This window comes from Tetrao urogallus, assembly GCF_951394365.1.
Source record: "Tetrao urogallus genome assembly, chromosome: 9".
NCBI classification, from domain to species: domain Eukaryota; kingdom Metazoa; phylum Chordata; class Aves; order Galliformes; family Phasianidae; genus Tetrao; species Tetrao urogallus.
Genome location: NC_136822.1, coordinates 17,426,179 through 17,449,728, shown reverse-complemented (window position 1 = coordinate 17,449,728; position 23,550 = coordinate 17,426,179). Strand labels below are relative to the sequence as shown.

The window sequence follows — 23,550 nt, the reverse complement described above, 5'->3', positions numbered from 1 at the left end:
CCAAAACAAAACAGAAAACCCAATGGTTAAAAGCAAAGAAAAAACTACTGCTGCAGATTTCTGTAAGTCCGTTTTCTCTGTACACACAAACTGTTCAACTACTGAAAAGGAAAATAAAAAAAAAAAAAGATACCCCACAATCCATTGTCGTAGTGGATTAAGAGGGGAAAAGGGGCAATGAAGGCTGCCATTACATCTTCTGAATTTGGTATGTATATGGGTCTGCTCTTGTATACGGTATATTTCTCTCTCTCTCGCTCTCTCTTCTGTTTTTCATATCCAAAACATTAAAATGTTATTTTGGGGCACAGCAGATTCCAGCACTTGGTGAATGGGATTCACAAGCTGTGACAAAACTCTGTCATCCTCTTCAGGGTGTAACTTTTTCTTTTATTTTTATATACAGTATATGTATATATTTCTTTTACGTTTGGCTGTAGTGGACTGGCCATGGTTCAATTGGGACTATAGCAGTACATGGGTCAGGGACAGTCATTTTGGCTATGTACACATTCATAGTCGGTCCATGGCTTCCAACTAGTAGCGCTATTTCCGTAGGTCTAATACACAAACCTGTAAGAAAAGAAATACACATAGAGGAAATGCACGTTGTACGACATCGCACGTTTACACAGCGGTGTGTGAAACACCTGAGCGAAACCTACGGAACAGATGGTGGAACCTTAAATCTGTAAGTGACCTGGGGGGAAAAATCAGCACATCAGGAGAGTTCCTGGGTTATCAGCACGCAGCCAGGCCTGCTTGCAGTACTGCTGCCGACTGCACTGCCATCATTCGAAATACCTTATGGGAGCTGTTTGCCTGTTGCTTCGTATTAGAAGGTCGGCAATTTACCTGAATCTTATTTTGAAAAATATGGTCAAATTTAATTAAAAATAATTAAAAATACATTTCCAGAAAATGCATGAACTGATCAGAATACTCTAAAAAATAAAAAAATTAAAAATTAACACTGTATAAATACCAAGTTTAATTTTCTAAAGCCTTCACTAAGTAGTGCTCCTAGTTCTGTCAGACAAAGCAAAACCAACCATAGACAAGCTATGCTTTTAGTCATCAAGTGGTTCCAATGTGCTCCTATTCGCTTTGCTACTGCCAGCTAAAAATGTATTTAAAACAGAGGGGATGAGGTGGACTTTTAGTAACAAATCATAGCAAGGATACATTTTAGAAGAGTCAAAATTAAAGGAAAATCATAAATAAATCTGTTGCAAGTACAATTAGCCTCTTGGGTCAAATTAACTGAAGACTGGAAAGGTTACGTTGCATGTATGTAAGAGTAACCATGAGTGGAATGGCAATTAACTTCCACTCAGGATACGCCTCGAGATTTTTGTTCCTTTCAGGATATTTTCTGCAATCATATGACAAAATGAAAAACAACCAGCCACTCTGAACAGATTTCCACATTAAGCACCAGAAGGGACAAGGAATTTAAATTAAATGCATCTTCTGACTTTGGGCGGTTTAGAACAGTAATAGATCAAGCTGGAATAAAGACATTCTACTTTCAAATTTTAGAAACTTCACATGAAGAACATCTACATGAAAGCTGCATGTACTTAAACATCAGGTACGTAAGGAAATATCATCTCCACTGTTAGCCAAAATATGTCATTAGACTGTTAAACAAGTCAAGCCACACTTACTGAACCATCTGAAGCACTTGCTCCAACTTTGTCTCCTGCTGCATTCCAGCAAACCTCAAAAATCCCTCCTGTTCCCCTATAACTGTGAACTAGGGCACCTGTCTAAAAAGGGACAAAACACATAATTAATATAACAAAATACATGCAATCAAGTACATTTCTACTACACGTAAAACTCCTGTCATTTTCAACAGCTGAAATTCTCAGGGGAAACAGTTGAGATTCAAGGACTATCTAAGAGCTGTGTGAAAGGACTTGACGATTACTGCATCTCAATCTCCTTCCTGTGTTTTCAAGGTGAAACCATAGTTGGCCTTCATCAAATTATAAAACATCTAATCCGTGGTAACCAGAGATCACACCTTGCCTAACAATGCTGGTTTTACATTTTCATCTTCCTTCAGTTCTTCTCTGACAGAAAAGCAAAGTAATAGCCTTCTTCCTCAGGAAGTTTTGCAAGATCTGTCACCATCTTCTCTCACTTTACATTCTTTTGCTTTTCAGCGACGTTCAATGAAATAGCTCTCAAGTGTCAGACCTGTACACCTACGTTCACTTAACATTTTTTCAGAGCAAAGCTAATTTATCAGGAGTTTAAATGTCAGAGGTAACAATTTTTGGATGCAACATGCTACTGCAGAGATTGCTGAATGTGTCTTGGGGTGTGGTTTTGGGGGTCTTTTGGGGTGCCTGCACCACAGGCGGGTACACTTCACACAGAGAGCAAAATTTCACATACATCCATTAACAGAAGAAACCTTAGGACAAGGAGAAGGTAAATCAGCACGTTGGCAAGGGCAAAGTTCTCCACATCCAAAAAAAGACGACGTAACTAAGGTTGGAAAAGTACTGATGGAAAAGACTGAGAAAACTTTCTAAACAGACAGAAGAGCTGTACCTGTGTGTTCCAGATGTGTACACATTTATCAAAGGAGCCGCTGGCCAGGTACCTGCCGTCAGGACTGAAAGCTACACTGTACACAGGTTCTTGATGTTTTGTCAGAGTATGAATACAGATTCCTCTGTCTACATCCCATAACCGAACAGTAGAATCAAAGGATGCACTGTCAAGGGAGAAAAACACGGATTAATTACTTCTCAGTTTTGCACAATTTTGTTTTTAATACAACTGTCATAGGACAAAGCATGCTAAATAGTTAGAAACATTTTGCACATACATATAAGTAAAGAGCAAAGTAAACATAGTGCACAATTTCTTTAAATAAAAAAAACCCAACTTCTAAGAACAGGATTAAGAATACCTTGCTAACATAAGATTGGCATTTGGATTATTTGTTCCTGGTCCCGTAGGACTCCATTTGATAGTATAAATTTCTTTGTTGTGTGCTTGTAAGTCATGGACACAACTGTCTTGCTTCATACTCCAGATCTATGATAAAATGGAAGACAACACAAAGACATTCAGCACAATATTGTATTAAGATATTTTTTATACCTTTCTTTATTTTCTGCAGCCTGACTGCTACCTTTTAAGCTACTAAAAGCATTTTCTGTGACTGCTGTTTCTACAGTAATTACAGTACACATTATTTCAGAACTCAATAAACAGAGGGCACTAAGTATCTGATGGCATAATAAGTAATAAAGATATTGTCTACAAAAACCAATCTAAATGTGCTAACCACAAGTCACTTGAAAAGTGTATGGAAGATAACAGATGCTAAAATGAGAAGAGCAATATGTGTATGTTCATGTCTGAGTTGACAAAATATCACAGTCCTATTTTTAAATGAACTTCCTTCTTGCTATACAGATTGAGTGAAACAGAGTAGGAAAATGTGCTGTTTTCATGCAAAGTAATAGATGCATAGTGCAAAAGCCATTATGACATTTTCTTGGCTTATTATGACTGGCATTGCCAGGTGTTTGTGCAATATTTTGCACAGAGAAGGAGGCCCTTAGGACTCCAACTCATCCATGATATCCTACAACAAAAACAATTTAGTTATTCTATTAAGAGTTATAATAGTAATGCAATAATTATTTGGAGGAAACACGCTGGTACAATTAAAACAGTAGAATGACTCTGGCTGAAGTGGAAAACCAAGGATGCACACCATCTTACAAGAAATAACGTGCTTAGGGTTTTAACTTCAGAAGAAGGGGAGAACAGAAAAAACTATGAAAGGATCTAGTCACCGATTCTTGTACGTGTTAGAACATTACATGCATTCCAACTACTGCTTTTAACCAAAAGCAACCAACAAGTGTGACAGCTTAATGATTAATGACTTAATTTTGTAAACAGCTAAAAGCACCTAATACATCACACTCCGAGTCTCAAGGTGGCAGCCTGTAACAAGCTCTCTGGACCAAAGCTTGGCTCTGATTAGCAAAGGGATTGCTGGGATTGCCTAATCTTGTTACATCAAAAGAGAACAAACGTTAGGACAGTACAGAGTGTGCAGTGACATGGCTCCATTGCTCAAACTAATGGTGTGTTTTCTGTGGTCCTATGAAGACAGCAGCCATCACTCCCATTACCTTTAGAGTCATATCATCTGAACAGGATGCCAGAAGATTACCAGTTGGATCCCATTTGATTGCGTTTACTTCATTCTAAAATTGAGCAGTGAGAGCCGATTAGAATTTTCACTTCCATTACAAATGACAGCATACAAAAGATGAAGTTGCAGTTGCAAGTATTTGCATAATTAGCACTATTTTAACATCTAATTTTCATTCCATACATGGCCTTAACACAACATAATACATAGGAAAATCTAAAGTTCATCTGTTTCTTCTTCTAAAGCCATCCTGGTAAAAGAAGCTGCAGACAGGAGCAAATATTTTCATCAGAAGGACAGAGCTTATCACAGGATCTTAACTACATCTACCTGGGTACCTATCTATTGCCTTTTGCCATGACCAACTCTTACGCAAGCACTGTATACTGGCAAGATTAGTGACAATCTCTGCCCACCCCATCAGCCTCTCATTAATAAAGACACCATAAAATTTGTCATTTTCCAGTACTTACTGTGTGCCCCTGGAAGGTTTTGATGGGCCTATCTTGTCCTAGTTTACAGACATGAATGCACATGTCTGTGCTGCAAGAGGCAAATGTGTTGTTGCTCTGCCAATCAACATCTAATGCTGGTGCTAAAAGAACAGAACATTTAAAACTGTGATGTGTATTCTGCAGGAATTTGATTTACAAATATATCATTCACTACCTTCAAACAAATGCCAACAGGAAGCAACTATTAATTTTACAGCAGTTTTAAAGACTATCAAGCAATTAAAACAAGGAGAAACGCAGCCAAAAAGTCTTATAAAAAAATATGGCATAAAACAACAGTCACTAAAACATAGGATATATCTGAAATGCAACAGTTATACAGAACAGCGAGCAACAAGAAAGCAAGCTACCATTAAGTCACCTCAAAGTAAATCTCGAGAGCCCACCCAAGACATTCTCTCAGCTTACAGTGCATGTTTGTGCTCACCGATGTCAGCCAGTGAAAGGGAATATGATTTAATCTATTTATTTATTTTAATTTCAGCATTTCAGGGTGTGGTAACTTGAGGCTTAATCATGGTCTACGTATTTCGTTTGGCCAGGATGAGTAATTTGTGGCCAAGAGCACACAAAATTGCTAGGAGTAAATAAGGAACTCATGTTTTTGATTGCTGCCATGGTACCAAAAACATAGGGAAAGTAAAATAAAAAGTGGAAATGAGACATTTCTTAAAGGCCCAATGATTTGTACATCATCCTCTCCCTGCTGTTTTCCAGCTGATCCTGGCAGGCCTGCCCAGCACACAGCCTGCAGAGCCATTTGTCTGCCCTCCCAGGAGGTGGCTCTCTCATCCCAGCTGGCCAGCACAGCAGGAATTAAGGAACAACGGGATGTGGAGACTGGATTACTGTAGCAGGACGATGACAAACGCAGTCCTTAGCTGATAAACATAAATCTTGTGCAGGCCATCCACGCTATGTCTGCCCCTGCACTGCACTGAGTTGGTGATACTTGGACCATCTCTTAAGATCTTCCACGCAACTGCAATAAAATTGTGAGTTATAACGTTTTAAAACTACATGAGACTACAAATATGGGAGTCAGTATTTGAAGACTGCCTGTAAGACTTCAAAAAGGTGTGAATGGACTCCATAAACTTCAAGTACGTTATTTGTCAAATAAATGATACATTTGGAGTTTTTCCAGACAACAATTGCGAATGAGCAAAATCAACACTCACCAGAATGAAACGGAAACTGCTGCTTGGCTTCACCAGTGTGGGCATCCCAAATAATTGTGGTCTGTATTAAACAGATGAATTAACAATAAACACTTGCACCAACTACTAGCTTCCCACAACTACCGCCATTCACACGCACCGAACTACCTAACCTACTCCCCACTGCCCACGTCTACCAATGGCTCAATACTTCAAGTGTTTTACCTAGTTCTAAAGCAACTAGTGGTACAGTACAGACAACAGAAGAGAACCTTGACATGCTCTAACACTAAAAAGGTGTTCATGGTGACATATTGGAGGTCTGAAGGGAAAAAAGGGGGTTCTGATGGTGTTTTTTTTTAATTAAATAAATGTATCTCCTCAGTTCTATTTATATTCTTCTAATCCACACTGCATACCTAATTTAATTTCAAGTACTCGTATATTCAAATTGTAATTTCAAATACTTGTCTGTCCCTGTGGAAATCTTTATACAAACGCTGCCTCATAAATCAAATCTTTCAGATTCCTTCATTTTTAAGTATGGGTGTAATTTTGATCTGAGCTGTCCTCTGTATTCTGCTGTCTTTTTCACGGAAGAAACCTTCATGACAAAAATCGGTATTTTGCCATCCCTGCATTACATGCTCATGTTCCTGACCTACCTTAGCAATGAAAATTTTCATCAATAAAAACTTTGAGACTGAATTTGGTGGAAGTATGAACTGATCACAAATTATTTATGAAAATGAAACAAGGGGCTGAGTCAATCTTTCCACTAACGCAGAATATTTTTCAAAGCATAATTTCAGTTCCTCTGTCAATGAGTTTTATTGACTGAAACAATGAGGCTTTATCTCCTACAGCATATTTTTCTGCAAATCAAAGCTGTAGTTCCACAAAGATGTTAAAACTGGCATAAGCCATCCAAGCTGCCAAAAGAGGAAATCCATCCTTTCCGTGTTTTGAAATATTTACTCTCTTCCTACCTTTGTGTCAGCAGAAGCACTCAGAAAGCTCGGTACTAAAGCAAAGCAAGTTAAGTTAATGTAGGAAAGAAAAGCCATATAAAGAGAGGAAAATCTCTGAGGGTTATATTACTACCCTAGCATGGTACTGCCAGTTCTGAGTGCTGCAGAACTGTGGTTTTACTTCTGCAATATGAATTGGTTGAAACAGGAAGAACTAAACAACATCTATTACCCTTTGAACTCGCTTTAGGTCTATTCTTCATCCCTACTGTATCCTTCCTACCATTCATAAAAACTCTCACACTAACAACGATTCTCAAACTAAAGACCTTGCGAGCCTTTGCATTTGTTCAGAGGCACGAAATCAAACACAGTTAAACAATGGGCTTCGTGGCATTACGCTGGCACCTCCCCAGTCAGATATATTGACTTTCCTTATGCTCCAGCTTTAACCTTTTAAATCATTCTCAGGCTTGACTGATATCCAAATCAGCGTTGATCTGTTCCCCCAGTATGTTTTTTTCTGAGGCTTTGCATCAGGTCATTCAGTAAATTTTAGATTATTTGTTTTTACAAAGGTTTAACGCTACTGTGTTCAATGCACTTACTTTCCAGCTTATGCTAATCTAATTGGGAAGAGATCCAGGGGCATTAAATCCTAAGGAATTTGAGTATTTCAGTAGGCTGTTATAAAACACAATGAAATACAGCTAGCACAACAAGTTCTTTGTAAGTACATATTTATGTCCCATGCCTTAAGTTTAAATTTAGTTATTTACTTCTATGGCTTTGTTACTATGTTTACAATTAGATTACAACGGTGAAGTAAAGAATTTTAATTTTACCAAAGATTATCTCACCTTGTCCACTCCTGCACTTAAAATGAAGTTTCCTTTCTTGTTCCATTTTAACGCAAATATAGGACCTTTATGTTGCCCTAAGGTGCTGGCAAGATTACCTGAAAATTTATATTGATATGAATACATTAAAAAAATAAAAAGCTGTGTTGTGAGCCACAATACAGGAAATATACTGACAACTATGAAATATTTCACTTACCATCTTTAGTCCATATCCTCGCAAAGCCATCGTAAGACCCAGTTGCTAGAAGTGTACCTTCACTCTGCCAGCAAAAAGGTTATTGGTTTAATTTTGCACAATTCAAGGCTAAGGAGCACAGTGCAAAGTTCAAGTGGAAGACATCTGCGTAAGATTGATGGTATTTATTCCACAGACTGCAATTATTAATAAGAAATCCCCAAAGTATACCAGAAGAAATTACAAAGCAACTCAAAATGAGATGCACCTCTGGAACAGTAACAGAGGATGCACAGTTGGTGGCACTTAGAATTTGACTATGCAAAACTGCAAGCTTGGTTTTCTCAGAGTATTTTGCGCAGTCATTTCTACTCACGTTCCAATCTAGGGATGTCACATCTTTGTTGCTTGGTACATCCTGCCCTCCTTCTCGTATACAGTGTCGAAGTACCAGCTGCGTAGAGCCGCTTGTGCTGTTCTCACTGAGGTTCCATATCCGTGCTGTTGAATCTCCGGATCTGCAAAGCAGTTAGGAGGATACAACCCCTTCTCTCAGTTCATTTCATTTCAAAGCGTTTTCCTTTCAAAACAGTGAATATTGTGGTATTTGACATAGGGAGCATTGAGAGTGGTATTATTTTACTTGCTCCCATAAACAAAGAAAAAGTACCCCAATGACCATCAATATTCCGTAAAGATGAGGCTAATGCACGTACCCTGAGGCCAAAAGGTCACTAACGGGATTCCAGGCACAGATGAATACCTCAGATTCATGGCCACGCAGCACCACTGCTTTGTTGGGAGGGATTTCGACATCACCATCTACTTCCATCATATCTGTGTGATTATCTGCACGATGGGAAACAACAGTGGAGAAGAGGCAAACTTCAATATTTTGGACTTACATGCTTTAACTGCTGCGTAATTAAGATTCTCCCGGAATGAGCACAATTAGTTCTCAGTGTACACCGACCAAAATCTGACAAAGCTGTTATGCTTCTTTACTTTTCAAGTACTATGAAAGATAAGGATTTAAAATTTAAAAAAAAAAAGCAGCAAGGAAGAAATTGCACTTTCAAATCTCAGGATCCAAGACGACTTTATTCTGAAACTCAACGAAATAATTTTTAGCTTCAATTTTCACGCTGAAAAATAAACACTGATTTTAAAAGTACACAGGGTTTTTCATACTGTATTTTGCTTGACACGATAAGCTACAAGTTTATCTTGTGCTTTAAAAACATGTTTATGACAGGTTGGTGTCCAAAAAATCTTTTCAGAATTAAGCTCAAACCGGTTTTAAATCTACACTTCAGACACTTCACTTCCAAAATGGCTTTGATTAATATAATAACATTTGGTGATAAGGTAAACTGATAACGCAGCTTCTTAAACTGCATTGGCAATTACTGTGAAATTGTGGCAATAGGCAGCTCTTTGTGCAGAAGTGATGCTGAGCTCATTTTGTTCTGCAAATCGCACTGGGGGTAATTCAACTGACAAAACAGTTTTCTTGCCAGCTACCATCAATCATTTTCTATTATTAAAATAAATTCACATCGAGGACGAATGCAGAATACAAGAAACGCTAAGCAGTTCACCTGCTCTGTATTTATTCACTGTGATTAAACAAACTATTTTACATTTATTGCTTAATTTAACGTTAAGGGTTTCTGTGACTGTTTGCACGTGTGAGAAAACAGAAAAAGCTATTAGGACATGAATATTTCTCAGTTGGCATACCATACAAATCACTTCCATTAGAGAACCGATGCCAGTACAGTTCGGTGTGCAGCCAGCAGGGGTTGCTGGTATTCCACATTTACAGTAGCTGAGATCCATAAGTGCACTCGTTCCAGTTCACAGTTAATGAGCAAATGCTCTTATGAGATTTGGAAATGAAAGTATCAAAGTGGAGAGCTTATTTAAGTCAAAGATTATATTTCCAAGTTTATTTGTCATACGTAATAATGAATAAAACAGTAAAATCCAGTTGTAAAATGCAAAGCTCGTACGTGGCCTGATACAAACACACTCTCAAAAAGGCCTTTTCCTCAGCAGCTGCTACAGCAAAAGCAGACTCTGAGCTCTCACTGTAATGTCCTACCTGAACTTGCGTGTTACTGCCCAGCTGTAAGCTATGCTCCTCTGAACAGCGGTGATAAATAAAACTCACTTGTTTCCCCAAACACAACTAAAACTGTACAGTTTAATAAACCAATGCACAAACAAAACTGGCAAGCACTTGCATCAACCCTGCACAATGAATTGTGAAAACTGACACTGATAAAGGAGACAAAGGACATGAGATTCGTCTTGGCAACTGCCATCTCAGCATGGCAAGGAATCAGTCCAGCACGGAATGAGCCCCAGATCCTGACTCCCTGGGTTAGCAGCATCTGCCAGAAGCAGTACTTGCTGAAGCATTGCAAGCAGGACCCTGTTTTAACCAGCTAAGGGCAAGCAGAATCCTTTCCCTGATCCTTGTACAGGGCTCAAGGTTGAGGAGGTGTAATGTTTAAAGAACTGCCTGCTTTTTACTTAAGGCTTCGTGAAAAATTTTCAACTGATAGGAAAGGAGCAGTACTGGAAGTGAAACCCTGTCAAAGGCATGTTCGGATTGAATGAACTCCAAGTTCATATCTCCTGCAACTCCTCACATCAAAGCATGGACAGTCAAATGTGAAGCACTACTAAAAATAAGTACTGTCTCAAGATGAAGGGTTACTAACATCTTTACACATTTATTTCATTCTCTGCTAGCTAATATTAAGGCCCACAAACACGTTAAATGACAAGGAAATGACATAACTCAGGTTAAGTTCACTTCTGTCTCCACTTACTTGCTATAGTATGTGCTCCATTCTCTTCCCCATTTGCGGTATTTTCACCATTTTTTGCTGATCCCTGTTGGTTTGTTGCAGCTGCAGCTGCAGCAGCTGCTGCCTGCTGTTGTGCAAGTTTATCTCTGTAGGCCTGCTGTCTTGTCTGTACCACATCAGGCATCACTGCATCTATCAGTGAGAGAGACTCTATCGGCCTACCATCAAACAAGGTACCATCCTAATTACAACAAGGGAAAGAGCAAAAAAAAAAAAAAAAAAAACACCACCAAATATGAATTAGCATCATTGGCAAAAGCTCTGAGAAAAACACAAGTAAAAGTTCTAATTTAATACAATAAAAAGGCAACAGTTTACAAATGGTGCAAGAACTAATTTCTCAGCATTTTTGTGGCTAGAATTGGAACTTTACTCTGAAGTGAAGTGGCCACCATAAGTATGCAAAAAAGCCACTGCAGGCCTCTCTGGCAGAGGTTCTGGAATTACAAGTTACATGCTCCAAGTTTGCTAAGTTGTCTGCTGAAGCAAAAAATATCTGTAAGCTATCTATAAATATCATTTCAAACATGAGCGGCTGCAACAAAATCTAATGGTTTGTTTGAAAAGCTGCAAACATTGCAAGTCAGGTCACTGGCTGGTGAAGTTATTCTATCTTATTTGACTAATACTTTCCATAAACACGTTATCCAGAGTTCACCAGTTTTCTTCCTTTTTTTTTTTTTTTTTTTTTTTTTTTTAAAGCAGTGCTGGCATACTTTCAAACAACAAAGAAGAATTTATCCTGAAATGGACACAACCTAGTTAAAAATACACTTATACATATGCTAGGGCTTTGTAAGGACCTATTTTTAGGACCTAAAAGGATTCCTTGTGATAAATATAGGGTCTCCTTCTATTCCAATCACTTGGTTTATTTTTCTGAGGCTTCTTAAGGGAAGAGATTTGCCTCACTGGCACTATGAAAATAATACATAAAAAGAAGATGTAAGAGAGACTGGAAAGAGAGCAGAATAAGTGAAAAACTGTTCCTTATCCAGTACAGCTGACACACACAAAGGCTGCTAACCTCTCAGACATAAGGGAGAATGGAAATCAAGGGTGAATATCTGCAGTACCAGGCAGGAAGATGCACAGCTTTCCATACTGCTGGAGTAACCATTTGAACGTGAAATTCAGTGGATCCTGCTCAGGAGGAATTTGTCAGCAGAGGCAAAAAGCAAACTGACACATACCTCCATCCTTCCTGCCACAAACTGAAACCATTTCTCTATTTGGAAATCCTCCCTTTGGCTTTCATTACATCATTACAACAACACGTCACCCAAATGAGAGTTGCAGAGCACTCTCTTACCTCACTAGAGCAAGTCTACAAAAACTAAAAGGTTACTTGTCTCTACAATTACTTTACTGCACTTCTCTGGATTTACTGCAACATTATATAAGGGTAAAAACTCTACAGACAACGGACCTTCAAGCTGTGAGCCAGAACACCATGCCTGGTGTTGTGTGGCTGCACGGGGCAGAACCCCTACCCAGTTATGTCACTCCATTCTGGTTCCACCACTGGAGTCGTGGTGAACACCAGCAGTGAGGAATCTGAAGTAAAAGTAAATAAATAGGATACAAAAAAGTTAAGAAACAGCGCTGAGCACTCAAACTTACTGCAAGCAAGGACATAATGCTCCCGTAGGGAATTCTTGCTTACCTCATTAATACTGACTTCCGCCTCTACATACTGCAGACCTTTCTGAATGATGGAAATCAAAGCAGCTGGTGGCACCAGAGCACCATTTATATTGGACTGGCTGATATGGCTCTCTATACCAAAGGTAAATGCTGAATGGGAAAACCCTAAATGAAGGCAAAACCATGAAAATTTATTTACAGATAGTGACATTTGCCAAAGTATGCAAGATCCGTATACAAACCTAAGGTAAAGAAACTTAGAGCACATTTTAAAATATGAAGAATACAACACTTCTGTTTCCCAAGTTTCTAACTTAAAAAGCATAGAAGGACAAAAAATAAGTTTCTAAATAGCACAGCAATTGATTTTACCACTGGCAAAACACTTGTGCATGAGAATATATAAAAAGATAAAATACAGAATGGGCAATGGTACTTTAACAGATTGCTATGTTAGTTTCTCTCACTGATTTGTTATCCATGAAAATAAAATGAACCCGTACATAAAACAGAATTAACTGCATGGTATGATGCTGTCACAACCGTGCCTGTTTGGGCACTGATTGAGAAGTGACAGGCACACTGTGATGCACTACTGGTAGCTGTTTGTTACTTATTAGCCCTGAAAAGTGAACTGAACCTAGAGAAAAGTATTTGCTTCAGCAATCACTGACACTTTTTCTGAAGTTACTCCTTTTGTCTTTTGCTGTCAGATAACCAAGCTGCCTGCAAACTTTCAAACGAAGATAAAGCAATTTTAAAATTTGGCTTCTGTGACTAAAGCTCTCTGCAACTGGAATGAGAATGTGTAATAGCTTTCTGTAAACTCAGGTGAAACAAAGAGTTTCTTCTATTTTCTGACAAGCAGAGACTGAAAAGCTTTGCCATCCATCACTGTTTCTGGTGCTTCCTTGTCTCAGTTTGAGAAGTTGATAAGCAGTGGACAGATGTTGCATCAGTCTCCACCAGCTCTGCAGGAAAGCTGTACACATTAAAGACACAGTCTCTTGAGTAAAAAGAAAATAAATAAATACCACAGCTGCAGGTAAAGTACTCAACTAAAGCAAAAAACAAACAAATAAACAAAAAACCCTACATACACACACCTACAAGAAGGACACAACTAGTTACTGACACCTGGGTGGGACTGTAAGAAGAGAGAAGTACCTCCAACTCTTGGAATTATCTACGACATTATTTTCCAAAGCCAATCATCTACTCTACACCGTTTTTTAAGTGCCTCTCTCATCACCAGGTCTGGGCCAGTGGTAACATGCTAAGATAACATCTGATAAAATACAAGGAATTTGAGAAGCTGACAATAAAGCCCATTAAAACTAGATGTGTAAAATTGGACCAAAGAATTCCATCCAGCCAGTTTTTACTTCTTCCTACTATTCTTAACGTTCTTGTATCCTTTTCTTCACATAAACCTAAGCAATCTCAACAGTTACCTAGGAAAAACTCAGCTAAAGGAGTCTTACTTCACTGAATTTAACTATCACCTATCTGACTTGATGATGCATAACCATGAGACAAGTTTTCAAGAAGCCTGAAGCCCTTCCATCAGCAAACAGTAATGAAAAATAATAACCAGTAAATGTTGGAAAAGCAAGGTAGCATACACACTGATGTTGATTCCTTGCACTGTCACCATAAGGCCTAAGGGCAGACTTCTTGTATGTGCACATACCACCCTGCCAGCTGACAGTCATCATTGGTTCACACACTGGGCATGCCCTGATTTCCAGCTAAATCTGTGCGGTCTAAATGCAGACTGCTTTAAGCAATCAATATCGTAGCTGTGAGTAAAAGCTAATGTTGTTTCTGCTCCTAGTTTCAAGAGCAACAACCACCACAAAAAGCCCTGCAGCCGCATGGTCACATCTAGAAACTCCAACCTGCAACCCAAACTCCTGCTCTTTTGGAAGTTTTTAAAAGTATGCTAAGGGATGGCTATAGAGTTCCTTCTCATATTGTACAGATGCAGTCAGTTTGGATACGCAGAGCAAAAAAAAAAAGTTTCTTGGTGTGTTTGACAATATTCACCCGTGTTTAGCTGTTACTCCTGCGAAGCAGAAGACTTCAGCTGAGCCGTACACAGGAGGATGAAGCCATTTTTTCATCTGAAATACAGCAACATCTTCCTTTCCCACAGCCACATTCAGGCAAGGAATGTGGTCGTGCAACATCGGCTCACAGGAGCACCAGCATGAGTACTTCAAGACAGAGCAGAAAATAACTGGGTTTGTGGATGTCATCCTTCTTTCCCTCCTCTCCTATTCAAGTAGCCCCAAAGAGTACAGTGCAAAGTACTGCTGTGATCCTGTAGCTGAAAAGGATCTCCAGGAAAATGCATTTCTAGTAATCAAGTGAGTCCTTGGTTGACTGCCATCTGAAATCTCCAAATGACTAAATCTGATTAAGTTACAGAAGGTAACTTGGCAGGAATTCATCCTCTTGTTGGGAAGAAACACCATGAAACACAAGCACATGCCTACTGGCAAAATAATTAACTGAGTTTGCATTTGCTGAAGTCATTTGCAGATGAAAACCAAATAAATTAAACATTGTTAAAACAACCATAATTGAAAAAACTCACCTGACTCTTGCAAGTATCTATAAACCAGGAAGTTAACCTCATCACTGCTTATACTCATCTTTATTCCCAGTTAAACCATGAGGTCACAACAAAGGACACAACCCTAAAAATAAGAAAAGTAGGTTAATTAAATGTTTTTTGGGAACTGTAACATATTTCTTCACAAATACTGTATATCTACAAATGAAGTAGCTCCCTGGCAGCACAGTCAATGATTTTGATAATGTAAGTCCACCACAGTCATTAAAATGTCATTTCTCTCTTAGCAACATTAAGGTCAGTAAATTAAATACTGAAGGGCCACGCTCGCAGATGATGTAAAATTGAAATGGACTGGGGAGGCATTCAAAAATCAAGAGTTTCACCTAATCAACATCACTGCTACGAAATACATTTTCTCAACATCTGGATAACGATGACTTTGGCATCTAGACTATAACTCACTTCTACTTTCTGATCTACTTCAATGTTCAGTATCTCTGCTCTAGTTAAAGGCATATTATGGACTACAGCACTGTGTATGTTCAACCCAAACCCAACTATTTCCACCAAAAATCAGAAAACATCTCAGCCCCGTACTTATGCTCTATGAAAGTAATCCTTAAAATTAGAGGTGAACTTTAAACAGAGCATGTCAATAACAGTTCTGTGTGCCTTTCATCAGTGATTAAAAATATTTACGGATATGAATACATACATATGTATATATGCAACATTTTTTCCACAGGATTTTATTAAAAGTAAATATTTAGCAAGGCAAATAATGCATCAAAATATACGTACTTTGGATTAGAGATTTTGAATATAAAGCAAGAACAGGATTTAAGACAAAGTCAAGACAGCCTACAGTATTTCTTCTTCCTAAAGCCTCACTTTTAAGAATATTTCCATGACTTCTGAATGTTCAAAAATGAAAGTCCTGACGTTTTCCATAACATCACACAAACAAGTAGGAACATGAGCTTCCAGAACATGAAATGATGCCCACCTCCAGCGCCTAATAGGAGTAGACCTTAGTAGTGCTTTGCCTGGATGCCACCATGATTTACATGGAACTCATCAGAGAAGGTATCCTATAGATATTGGATGAGGTCTGACCTGGATCTGGCATTAAAAAAAAAAAACAGTACAAAGAAGGACTAGAAAGGACTAGAGTGCAGGTTTTCTTGTGTGCTTCGGAACAAGAAGTTAGCTACTTCCAGCTACGTGGCTGCATGGGCAGGTGATTCATCACTGCTCTCCAGGTGGGAAAGCTATGAACGCAGCAGTAAGCAGCAAGTAAAAGATTATGATTTGCATTACAAGACTGCCAGGTAGTAAAATTCACATATTCTTTGTAGCACTTCGTTTTCCTAGCAAGATTTCCTAAAAAGACAGGACAAAATAACCACAGTGTCTCTCTGCCCATCTAACTTTTGAAATTCATCAGTCAAATATAAACAAATACGGCAGTGTGAAAAGCTTTCACAAATGTGACTTTTCAGCAAGCCCCATTGTGTTAGCAGCTGAACAGAGTGAAGAGACTCAACTGAACTCGCCAGAAACAGGGGGCTACATGATGAATCCAGACAGCATAGGGGTTGGTGGGACCCAGGAGGGAGAGTTTGGACTGTTGTGCATGGGAGCAGGGAGCTGGGAGCTGTGAATGATGCTAACCATGGGCACAGAAATGCAGGATTTGGGCATTCCTGCACTTAAATGGGTCACAGTGGGGAATGCAAGAAACTGCCTTTGGTTTCTTAAGAAGATAAATAAAAATGCAGAGCTACATAAAACCTTCTCATCTCTATTTAAGGAAAAAATAATGATTCCAGTATAGCCTCTTGCTAATGCAGCTCAGCTTCCAAAGATACATCAACACTATCCTTGCACTGCCCATCCACGGCCGCTGGATGCACGCCGTACACCTAACAAATTACAATGTACTTTGAGGGATTGTTCATTAAGTGTGTGAAATGAATACCATTTCCAGGCATTTCATGCACTGACAACCGGTTACAGCACACGCAGCACCAAACACTGATTTAATCAGCTGTATTTGTGGTCAAACCTGGAGCAAATCATCTTCAAAGTCTGCTCATCGCAGGAAAGTTCTACAGAAGAGGTACAATATCCTTCAGAAAGAAGCAGTAACTCCATTTTAAAAGTCTTGTAAAGATGCCTTTTCACATTAGACACACAAATGGCAGTGTTTGTTTCATGAGTCTGCTACTGACTTTCAACATCTCACTGCATCATCCAGAAAGATGGATCAAAACGCAAGGATCGGATATGAGCACTATTTGCTACATAGAGAAGATCTGTATTATTAATACGAACAGACTCCCCACTGAAAGCAGAACCGCTGAAATGTCACACATTTACCTGCCACACGTTACGCAGCTGGATAACCAAAGAAAAAAGCTAACGTTTTGCTTGGCTGTCAGAAGTGCTACTCACCCTGCCCCAGTCAAATGAGTGTAATTTTTCAAGGCTGGCTCAAAGTGTTTCTAAGCAAGCTGTGGCAAGGCAAGGACAGGCGCTGCCACTGCTGGAAATGCACGTTCCTGCCCGGCTGCCAACAGGTGGCAGTGCAGCACTGCCTTTGCAACGGTAACAACTCCAAAAATGCAGAAATGTGTTAAATAAATACACAGCTTTCCTGGTGAGGGCATGAAACCGAAAAGGCTGCTAAAGTTTCCTTTAAAAAAAAAAAAAAAAAAAAGTCAAGATATTGCTTTACCCGTTTTTTCAGTGCTTGTCTCAATCTGAGAGGCTTTTGTGGTGCTCCCTCCCTAGCAGGCTGCGGCTCACCCACTGCACACCCCAGGGAAGCGAGGAGCTGACTAAGGAACACAGAACCAAACGACTCTCCCTGCCACCCCCAAAGGGAAAATGCTGCAGCAATACAGAACGAAGGGATTCCATCATTCTTTCCCCCCAGCACGCTTCCAGTCAGCACCAACCAGGGCACCTGCGGGAGCCAGCCTGACCTCCACCCCAAGGCCCAAGGACTGAGCCTTCCCACAGCAGCTTTGGGGAAAGCACAGCAGCAACAAGGCCCAAGGCCTCACCCACAGCCCCTGCAGAGGGGTCTCAGCCACAGACACAATGCCCTCCAGCCCTGGGGCAGCTCCTGGTGGCCCTAAATCCACCTCAGCACGCTGCTCAGGCTCTGTTTTAACCCGCACGCGTCCCAGTCACGCTCAGCAATGCCAGTGTGCCAGTGGCAGACAACTGTGCTCTTCCCCCATAGCACCCCAAACCACTGGGCCACAGGCACTGGCAGGATGCACAGCACTAGTGAAATTCCAATCAATACAGTACCAAAGTATCTCAGGGCATTATTAATTTAGCAGGCATATAACATACCAGCCACAAAATAAAAGCCAACTGCCTATACTTACGGTGGCCTCAAGATATAGGCAAAAGCTCAGTGTGTCACACGTCAGTAAGAAACTCAAAAGATGCACTCCTGTGCTTTTGACAAATTCCCCTGACTCAACCAAGCAGCGAATCGATGGCTGGAGTCAAAGTCATTCAGAAACTATTCTTTCAAAGGAAATTAGGTTTCTCATCTCAGAGCCCGCACACCAACTCCATCTCAGCTTCCGCTCAGTGAAAACGTGCCTGTATTTTGCAACACAACTGTGACTCCAAAGCACCAGTGTGCTGCAGTTAGTGTGGCATCTCCTGCCCTCAAGTACCATCCATGTTCTTTCATACTTTGTGTGGCACTTGCAAGTAGAATTCATTCTAGAGAGGTCAAGCTCCACTATCATGAAAACTGGATCTACAGACTGGTGGGTACCCAGCAGCACCAATCTGATTGCATTTCTGACAAATTATTATTCTACCATACATGCTTATGCTAGCTTTGTACTCTTATTCCAGGTTCATGCCAAATGCTGGAGAACAGATGCTGCTTGATATGGCTCCTTGCCTAATAGCTTTTCTGTGCTTTAAAAAAAAAACAACAAAAAGACGGTGTACTGGCAAAGAAAGTTTATACATGAGATTAGCATTCTGTGCCTCTTCATTACTGTTTTATAATATATAGTGGATTTACTACAGTTCAGACTTACTCCTTACATCCACCAACAGCTTAAGAAAGAATCCAGCAGTGTGAGGTGGGCTCAGCACATCCTCATTAGGTACGATAACAGAACCGCCTGGCAAGCTGCTGCAAACAGCAATTCCCCAAACATAACAATTGTCAGTTTGATACCAATGCGATACGTTAAAGGGAACAGCTAATGCTCTGGGCAGCTCTAAGAAGTGTTCAATGTTCAGATGCGAACAACCCACTCTGTTTTTGCACAGAAAACAGAAGCCTGGCTACAAAAACAGTAGCATCTCCTACACCAACAACACTGCTACAAGTCCTCGTCATTCCGTCCTCTTCCATGAAAACCTGACGACTCTTTGGTCAGCACACACAGCACACACAGCTCATGCTGTGAGCAGCCCGCAGAACCCAAGTTTTGGTCTGTTGCCTCATGGAACTCCTCTCCTGGTGGCTGCTGTTTTATTCCCAGTGTTTTCCAGGGCTCTTCCCCAGGATGTGGCTGCTCCACAATGTTTCCAAACTCAGCAAGAAGTCTTCCAAGGAGTTTTATAGGTAGAACTGTTTAAAAACTGATTGCAATGGACAGCTTGTATGAACAAACCGGTGAATCCTCTATTTCAAATCTACAGTACGCAGCCAATGTTGTATGCCCTTCTGTGTATCAACTGATCAAATCAATTTAATTTCAATCAAAATGAATACTTCAAAAGAAGGGAAAAAACCCGTCTTTTTCACTGTTTTAACTCAACTGCTTTGAGGAATCCCAGTCATTCCTTCAAACCTTCCTCCGAGAAAAGGGCACAGCACAGATCGCTCCTTGAGGAGATCCTCCGACTATCTGAGAAATCTGCAATTAGGAATTCTCACTAACTTTTAATTTAAACATAAATATTTTTAAAATTACACATACTCACTTTTCTCTTTTTAAATATACTCTAAAATGAATGGTATCTTGTTTTCTGCATTTTTACCTGTATTTTTACACTGCTATCTTTAAGCACCCTATCTCCTTTGGGTTTTTTTGCTGTTAAGGCTAAATCTATGCCAAATGTGAACCTGCATGAAAAATTAACTGTAATTCTACCTCATGAACCTTTGTAGTGATTTACCATAAGGTCAAGCCCTGCTAGTTTTCCTTGCAGCAATTTAAGAGGTGCTTCTCAGGCTTATCTTACAACTCCACTGCTTTGTTTTACTTATTATCTCAGGAATACAGCTTCATTGCCAAATACTAAAATAAATAAATACATTTTCCTTTCCTCATCTGAATTGTTTTCCTTAGCTCAGGCAATAAATATTTGTATTCTGTACTTCAGCTTTAGTGACCTAATTTATGGCAGCAGTCTCTGTCTTTCTGTGCCAATTTGAGAGTATGAAGCATACAAGATGACAAAGCCAGTCTGCAATTTTCGGAAGAAAAAGAACTGCAACCCTGAAAGGAAAAGAAAAAAAGCCAATAAAAACCACCCAAAAACTCAGCTAAAAATAACAGTTACTGTCTACTTATCTGAGCACTCAGTCCCCAGGAACACCAGGCACAGTCCTGAGCACTATTACAAAATAAGCTGCAGATGAAACCTATTTGCTGGTTTTGCCTAGAGCAAAGTAGTATTTAATTACTGAACTATGAATCTCCTCCCCAAAGTCATATGCTACGTGACCCAGGAGGCCGGGATCCTGGCTGTGAAAGCAGAGACCAGTGACGATGCAGTCAGTGCCACTCTTCCCGTGCTTGGGCTCCAAAGCTTCCATTCCTCTCTGGAGTCACACCCAGCTTCCCACACAGCTGTACAGCATCTTACAGTGCTTCGTGGCAGCTATATTTTGTAATTCCCTATACTGACTTAGGATGGTTCTGCTACTTATACTCGATATTGAATAAACGCTGTTGAGGTTCAACTCCTCTCAGGCCACGTCCCTTTAGAAGAAGTTACAATTCTTCAGGAATATCTGATTGAAATAGATTCCTGCAATCAACTGCACAGACCCACTCCTGAGGAGGCTTTGTCAATTATTAAATGGCTTTAATGAGCCCACGGAACTAACAGCCTGCTGCCATTCTCTGGATCTAACATCAGATTTCTGGAATCAAGGGCAAGAAAAACGAAAACTGCAATAAGCATTACCTGCTACGTTGTTTAAAACCCAATGCAATGTACCTCTTAACCATGCACCCAGTTCTGAGAGTGCAAATACACGACTGCTTATGTCCTGCTCTGCATTAAAGCCCTAGCAAAAAATTAATTATGGATGAATATGAGAACACACCCATTAATCCTCACTTGGATCAAGCTGTGTAAAAATTTCAGAGAAAATAATTGAATGAGAAGAGCTCTTGAATCAGTCAAAATAAGCTCTATCAAGAGCCTCTGGCTTCTGCTGAGACTAAGGGAAGGGAGGGGCAACAGCCAAAAACGTCTTCTATTTGTGACTACTCATCATTGAAAATAAGTACAAGTGCTACAGTCCAACATTTTTGATCAGGAATATGGAAAAACTGAACAATTGGAGCTAAAAATGGAGTTAACGACCTCCGTACTGTGCTAAGTTTGTGCTCTCAGCTGATTTATTCTCATTTTCACTGCTGGAAAACCCAATGAATCCCATGGCCTGCAAGTCTGATCAAGAACATTCCATTTTTTCCAATGTGTTGTTCCTGATGTTCCCACAATAGATCATTCAGAGCTCTTAGAGACTGTGTCAATTGAATTGAATGATATGGTCGCCTGCTGGTACATAAATGCAAAGGCAAAGCTGAGGGGGTTTATTTTCAAAACAGGAGACATTGATCCTGTGACAATGTTCCATTACCCCGACTTCATTTCTATTAGAGACAGTGATTACATCTACATCAATTGCTTGAGCTGATGGATATTGGTGTGCTAACAGCCACGCAGTTTTTCACCACGCTGCTGAAGCTGACCTGCATACCGATGGGTTACAGAGGTTCACCCTGAGTGCGAGCTAAAGCTCCATGCTCCACAGTGCCAACTACTACAGGCTTTTTAGCACACTCCTGTAATTTGTTGATTTTCAACTCACTGTTGCTCTGGAAAACTTACTGGGGCCGTGCAGCCTGCCAGCGATTCCACCTGTTATGTGTAACACATTTACATTGCTACCTGATGGCAACTCAACAGCATCCGCAGAAAGGATCTCTGCACACCTGCAAGAGCATCCCTGTGTTGACTAGAGATTTTTTCACAGAGTTGTATGGACTCCATTTCCCAATATCATCACCCTTTTACAGCTTCTATCCATTGCATTTGCCATCTTTTTCAAGCTGGTGATCCATCTTCTGGCTTTCATCTCCTCATCTGACACACAATCTTGAGCCTGTGGTGATGCATTTGCCCTGGCTTTCACCTCCTCACCATGCACAGCCTACACTGACTCTGCTCTCCTGCACTCATCTCCCCAACCACTTTCAAGAGCACTGACTTTATCAGCACTTCCTTCTGAAATCTCTTACTTCACGTTCTTTTACTGCTTTTCTGTTACAACAGATGAGTTGCCAACACTTCTCACAATGCAATCTGGTAGTTGAATAAAATTCAATTCATCCTTAACCCCAGTGATACTCATTCCACCTAAACTCTGTTCATTTTACTTGCCCTTGGCCATTCAGCCTTGCATCCTCAGCCATATCCTGGTGCAAAAGCAACACATGTAGCACAGGGCAGAGAAGGGCAGTCCTGTGAATCTGTCTGGAGTAAAGGATTCGCAGTGCTGGATGAGTGCCTTCCCCCCACTATGCAACCTCAGAAAAGCTCTGATTTTATCAGGCATGGCACATGAGTACTGCAGTAGGGATACACAAACATGCGATTTGATTAAGGGGAGAAAAAAATTAAGGTGTTTTGTTCATAAAGGCAGCGAAAAGGGGCTGACCTATTCCAAATGCAAATAAAGCTGACTTGCTTCCCTGGTTATTAAGACTAAGTCTTACATGCCTTTCCCATGAGAAAAGAAGTTTCAGAATTACGTACTCTGGCAGCAGAGCTTGTGGCTAACAACCAGTAAGTGCCTGAAAGCTGCCAATGTTTTCCTGAGGTGGATGTCCTGTTGAGCACCAGCAGCTCTGAGTCCACTGTTTCTGATGAAATGGAAAACCCTTATGAGAAACTATAATAATAGGGTGGGGAAAAAAAATTAGCAAACTCACCGAACTCAAAGATCCTTCAATTAATCCTTCAATTACATTTTACTGCAATTTCAAATCTAACAAGGAAACAAGGGAAAGCATCACCTCAGTTCCAGTGATAAAGAGCTGCTGCTACTTTCTGGAGGGGAAGCAGGAAAGCGAGATTCCTTTTTAGTTTTTTTTTTCTGTTTGAGATGAAGAAAAAAAGCAAAAAGTGCCTTTCATAGAAGAAAGCCAACGCATCAATGATACAAGGATGGCAGTATGTTTTTATAACACCTTCTGACTGCTTGGGACAAGGCCATTGCTACTCATGAGTCACAGACTGATGGCAAACAGGTAGAT

General features: G+C 40.1%; 1 protein-coding gene across 1 annotated transcript in view; it reads right to left on the bottom strand.

Moving 5' to 3' along the window:
- Positions 1-546: 546 nt before the first annotated feature.
- TBL1XR1 (TBL1X/Y related 1) overlaps positions 547-23,550 on the bottom strand; it is a gene marked incomplete at its 3' end in the record, with an annotated part of 85,255 nt that continues 62,251 nt past the window's right edge. Inside the window, exons 4-17 of the mRNA XM_079539860.1 lie at positions 15,014-15,116; positions 12,431-12,576; positions 10,726-10,945; positions 8,599-8,731; positions 8,259-8,400; positions 7,904-7,967; positions 7,705-7,802; positions 5,895-5,955; positions 4,672-4,793; positions 4,176-4,250; positions 2,933-3,060; positions 2,569-2,734; positions 1,671-1,772; positions 547-573 (exon numbers count right to left, since the gene is read on the bottom strand). Of these exons, the coding sequence (XP_079395986.1) occupies positions 547-573; positions 1,671-1,772; positions 2,569-2,734; positions 2,933-3,060; positions 4,176-4,250; positions 4,672-4,793; positions 5,895-5,955; positions 7,705-7,802; positions 7,904-7,967; positions 8,259-8,400; positions 8,599-8,731; positions 10,726-10,945; positions 12,431-12,576; positions 15,014-15,071 (1,542 nt within the window). The 5' untranslated portion in view covers positions 15,072-15,116. The remainder of the gene's footprint in view (positions 574-1,670; positions 1,773-2,568; positions 2,735-2,932; positions 3,061-4,175; positions 4,251-4,671; positions 4,794-5,894; positions 5,956-7,704; positions 7,803-7,903; positions 7,968-8,258; positions 8,401-8,598; positions 8,732-10,725; positions 10,946-12,430; positions 12,577-15,013; positions 15,117-23,550) is intronic.